The sequence below is a fragment of the Microtus ochrogaster genome, chromosome 8 (genome assembly GCF_000317375.1).
Source record: "Microtus ochrogaster isolate Prairie Vole_2 chromosome 8, MicOch1.0, whole genome shotgun sequence".
NCBI classification, from domain to species: Eukaryota; Metazoa; Chordata; class Mammalia; order Rodentia; family Cricetidae; genus Microtus; species Microtus ochrogaster.
Genome location: NC_022015.1, coordinates 13,199,548 through 13,205,176, shown reverse-complemented (window position 1 = coordinate 13,205,176; position 5,629 = coordinate 13,199,548). Strand labels below are relative to the sequence as shown.

Sequence of the window (5,629 nt, the reverse complement as noted above, 5' to 3'; positions counted from 1 at the left end):
CTAGAGCGTGGGGTTTGCAGGCATGATATATCTTCCCAGGACCCTCATTAAAGCCCCAGTGACCTCCTTATTCCTCAGGCTGTAGATGAGGGGGTTCAAAGCTGGAGTAACTATTGTATAGAACACAGAGATGATATTGTCTTGTCTGGGGCTATGGAAGGAGCTGGGCAGGACATACATGAATGTGGCAGCCCCATAGAACATTCCAACCACAGTCAGGTGGGAAGAGCAGGTGACAAGGGCTTTCTTCCTGCCCTCATTTGAGGGCATATGGAGCACAGTGAACAGAATTAGTGTGTAGGAGGCCAGGATAGCAGCAAGAGGGGGAATAAGAAATGTCACACCCATCACATAAACCATGTGTTCATATGTGGAGGTGTCTGCACAGGCCAACTTCAGGAGTGGAGGGATCTCACAGAGCAAGTGTCTGATCTTCCGAGATTTGCAGAAGGGATACTGCATGGTGTAGGTGGTATATCCTAGGGCCATCAGGGATGCCAGGATCCATGATGTGGCCACCATGAGCCAGCAGATGCTTGACCTCATGAAGATTATGTAGTTCAGAGGATGACAAATGGCTACATACCTATCATAGGCCATGAAGGCTAGAAGGAGATCCTCTGCACCACCCAGGGTCAGTGCCAGGAACATCTGAAGGGCACAGCTCTCAAAGGTTATGGTGTTGTCCCTGAGCAGAAAGTCCACAACAGCCTTGGGAGTGACAACTGAAGTGAAGAGGAGATCCATGAGGGACAGTTGCCCAAGCAGAAAGTACATGGGCACATGAAGACGGGCATCCATGGTGATGACCAGGAGCAACAGTCCATTGCTGGTCAGAGCCAACATGTAAAGGGCTGTGAACGAGGCACAGAGCAGTTCAGGAGAACCACTGTTGTCCAGAATTCCCACCAAGATGAAGTCACTACTCAAGGTGGAGTTCCAGGATTCCATTATATGTAGACTACATGTAGCTGCCTAGAAAGAGATACCGTCTTAAGCAGAAGTCTTTCTAAGGGAGTTCAAACCAACTTATAATTGTTGCAGGTCATTGCGTAGGTGTACTGTATAATATATTGTTGCTTTATTAGTTAATTTTCTAATTTCTAAATATCAATTTTGACATTCTATAATATCAATAACATGGGGAAAAGAATTTTGAGAATTGAAAACTACAAATAATTTATTTTTAATGTATCAGTATAATACTTATAGAGAAACATCTGTGTGAATAGATATAAGCATGTATATATTCTTACACACAAATACATAGGAATTTATTTAAATTCTGTTTCTGGTCAAAGTGTACTTGTGATTAAAATTCAAATTTTTAAGTTTGATTCATAAAGTGGTTTTCTGTCCTCACAAATCTTAAAAGTGCAAAGGAAAACTCTGCCAAGCTCTGAATGCAATGAACTTGAGAAAGAAATGACATAAAGTGTGTGTGTGTGTGTGTAATTTTTATTAATGTACATTTTTCTTAATTGTATAGTAGGAAATAGTCCAGAAGATAAAAGGAAGGCTCATCACCACATGCACTCTCTTCATTACCATTCCTTTAGCACTGGTCCTGTACTCTCAGATTTGCTTCGTGGTTACCTCCGATCATGACTTTGAAACGATACAGCCCTAAAACCCTGACATTGGGAGGCAATGTGAACCACTTCCTTTCATTCACCCTGTCAAAATTAACTTCCATGCATCAAGAACTATGCTTGATTCTAGGGTACTGCACAGGTCTTACCTCAGAAGCACTGTCTGGAAGAGCCTATTTGCCTATTAAAAGAAGAAAGAGGCCATTAAGAGTGACTGATCCTCTTCCAGAAGACCTGAGTGAGTTAAGTCCCAGCACCATCACATCAGACAGCTCCATACCACCTGTAACTCCAACTCCGGGAGATCAAACACCATCTTCTGGCCTCCAGGGGGACCTGTACACACACACAGTAGACACACAAACACATACATAAAAATAAACAGAAAGTAAATATTTAAAATATAAAAAACATCATTATTATTAAATTGACTTTTTGTGTTCGGTTCTAGCTTAGGTCTTTGGGCTATCCAGCCTCTGGATCCAGGTCTTCCAGGCAATGTCAAGGGTGGGTTCACTCTCGTGGCATGGGTTCCAGGCTGAACTAGTCATTGGTTGGCCATACCCACAATTTTTGTGCCATCTTTACCCTAGTAAATCTTGTAGGAAGGATAGATTGTGGGTCTAAGGTTATGGAGGTCTTGCCTTGTTACAAAAGTTGACACATTCAGGCTACATGTCCTCTTTTACTAGGAATCAAGGTTGGTATCTAGCCCAGTTGTCATCAGAGGGACTTCATCCAACAACTAGTAGAAACCCAAGCAGAGAGCCATAGTCAACACAGCCAGACATTAGGCAGAGTTCAGTGAATGCTTCAGAAGTAGGGGAGGAAGGATTGTAGAAACCAGGAAGATCAAGGACACCACAAAAATCCAACATAGTCAACTATTCTTGGCTCAAAGGGACTCGCAGAGACTCAACTAACAACTAGGAAGCCTGCATGGGACCGACCTAGGATCTCTGCATATATGATACAGTTGTGTACGTTGGTCTTCTTGTGAAATGCTTAACACTAGAAACAAGGGGCTATCTCTGACTCTTGCTGACTTTTGGTACCCTATTGCTCATACTGTGTTGCCTTGTCCAGCCTTAATATGAGGGGAGGTGTTTTTAATCTTACTGCAACTTGATATGCCATATTTTGTTCATATTCACAGGAGGTCTGCCCTTTTCTGAAAACATATGGAGGAAGAGAGGATGTGGGGGCAGAAGGAAGATGGAGGGACTGAGGAAAGAGAAGGGAAAAAAGCCACAGTTAGGATGCAAAACATATATATTAAAATATATAAATAATGTATACATATAATATATAATAAACAAAAAAAACACAATCAAGGCCAATTCTGAACAGTGTTTCTGTTATATATGAGTTTTCAGATGTCATTTTTGAGCAAGATCTCATTATGTAGCCCTGACCTGGAACTGGCATTGTCAACCAGACTGGCCTTAATCTTACAGAGAAATATCTTTTATATATTCAATAGAAGACATGTGAATAGAGAAATAAAATAATTACCTGAATATCCTTATGCTTTCTGTTCCAGTCTCTAGATAAAAGAAGAGAATCAAAACCTTGGCTACTGTTACACAGTCACCACACTCCAGATCCTACCTCCCTGCACTTCCTATTAGTCAAGACTCATCTTTTCTTCTTTTCAGTTCATTGTCCATTCCCTCTGTTCTCTAGAGAAAGGGACAGGACATGCACACTATGACAGCAAGAGGGCGGGTCCATTCCTGTAGCTCAGTTTGACAATATGGGTCACCACACAGCAAGAGCTTCAGGATATTCTGAGATAAACATAAACAACCACCATGCTTCATGAAAATGGTCATAGGAAATTAAAAAAATAAAGCTACAATTTTGGAAAATCTTTTACATGAGTGCCCTTCACTGATCAATACTCAATGTGGTCAAAATTTTTAATTGGTTTCAGATAGCTTTTTGGTATCATTTCCAGTGGCAAACAGGCATATACGGTACTATTCAGGGTCCACATTAGACTCCAAGAGTCCAGAAAAATACAGCTGAATCAAAAGTAAGCACTGACTTTTTTTCAAAAAAAAATAAGTTTTATCAGGAACCCAGCCTGAGGAATTCTGACAACTCAGTTATGGTCATGGGTGGGGGATGATTTCACTTGTCCACAGATGTAAGAACACTTATGCTCTGAAGCCAGAGTAACTAGAGAGTGTGTGGCATAGAAGTGTGAATTTGATGCTGTTTCTCAAGACTTTTGACCCCCACACGTTACCTGAGTCAGAGACAGAGTCCTTACCTCCAAAATGCGTAGACATAAATTCCAAAACACACCAAGTGCTTCAAGGTTCCTTTCACAACTGAAGAGGTTTACAGTGCTAAAGAGAATAGATGCTTTTCATGCAGCAGCTGTCATTAGTATCATAAATTACATGCCCATGCAGTAACCACCACTGCTGTTATTCCTTTCTGTGAAGGAGATGGGTGCAAACTGAGTTTTAGCTTAGAGTCCTAAGGAAGAAAATGTATGAATCTCTTAGCATGGCTCTCACCTCCAAATTAGAAGACATTTCTGAGTCCTGCAATAAGATATTGACTCAAGCTGACTAACATTCAATATCCATGGCTATCACTGAAGTGTAAGTCAAGACTACATTGAAATTCCATCTATCATCAAGTCATTGTTTATCATATAATTGACTGTCATCAAGGAAACAATAATCAAATCTGGTATTTTTAGCCCACAAACTGATTTTTATATCTCTTTTCCTACATGGATCAATGATATAAGATAAGCACAAAAGGAGTTTGGAGAAAGAGGGATAGGCAGGGCTATTAAAAGAAGACCAAACATTGCCCAGTCCCATTATCCCTGGAGTAACAATAAATATTAAGATTGTCCTGGGGGAGATTTGACTGTCTTCATCTCAAGCGGCATGACCTTCCCTGAAAATGTTGCCCATGGAAAGTAGATTTAATGAATCCTCCCAGGCATATCCCCCTGGCCTAGAATTTCTGCATACTTTTTAAAATTGACTTTAGACTCTGAACATCTGTTCCACCCCACTTGCCCTTCACAGGAACACTTGACTAAATATAGTGTACAGGAAAGTTATAAACATCAAGAGTCCACTGTATAGCCTCTGTCTTGTAACAAAGGTGTCTTACTGCACCTGTGAGGGTTTCATTCTCTACTTCCCTCCTGAGCTTCTGGTGTGTGGAGGAGACATTATTACCAGCTGCAGGGAGGTAGCCAAGAAATCAGTTGATACCAAGTTGTTGTGGGAAGTCCTTCTGTCTATGTGTTGCTTTTATTGGTTAATGAATAAAGAAACTTTCTTGGCCTGTGATAGGGCAAAAGAAAAGAACTAGGTAGAGAAAACCAAAGTGAATGCTGGGAGAAAGGAGGCAGGGTCAGAGAGATGCCATGGAGCCGATGCCAGAGTCAGACATGCCGAAAATTTGCCAGTGAGTCACTGTCACATTGTGATATTTCTTCTTAGAATACTATCCACATTACTATGCTCAATTACAGCAGTCACCTAGCTCTGTCAATTTTAGGACATTTGCTTAGTGAGTATAGTTCTTCCCTGTTGCAGGAGCTCCTTCTGCTCCTTCAGCTAATAGCCGCCGAGATACAAGCCCATTGGGGCACGGTCTCTCTCCCTTTAAAAAAGTGGCCACTTCCCTCTGCTCACTCTCTGGCTTTTGGCTCCACTTCAGGCAACTAGGCTCCCTTCCTGATTGCACAGAGGGCTGTTGTCTGGGATGGTGATCTGTAAGTTTTTCCCCCTTAAATAAATAACCATTCTATTAATGATAATTCCAAACTGGTGTGGGATTGTTTGTGACTTACGCCTTTAATTCCCTTTGTGAAATTTTTTGTTGTGTATTTAATGGAATTAAAAGTCACTTCATACACTATATTTTGATCATAATCTTTCTCTTCTACCAACTCCTCCCAGATCCTCAGACCCTCACAACCTTCCTATTACCCAATTTCATGTTCTCTCTCCATCTCTCTCTCTGTGTCTCTGTCCCTGTCTCTCTCTCTCTCT

At 41.2% G+C, this 5,629-nt stretch overlaps 1 protein-coding gene across 1 annotated transcript; it reads right to left on the bottom strand.

Moving 5' to 3' along the window:
- Positions 1-951, bottom strand: LOC101984365 (olfactory receptor 2AG1-like). Its single transcript, XM_005351112.1, has one exon. It carries the CDS (start codon positions 949-951, stop codon positions 1-3), a length of 951 nt encoding a protein of 316 aa, XP_005351169.1.
- Positions 952-5,629: the final 4,678 nt, after the last annotated feature.

Excerpts from the sequence above, each read along its gene's own strand:
- LOC101984365 (XM_005351112.1), bottom strand. The coding sequence starts at position 951 with ATGGAATCCTGGAACTCCACCTTGAGTAGTGACTTCATCTTGGTGGGA.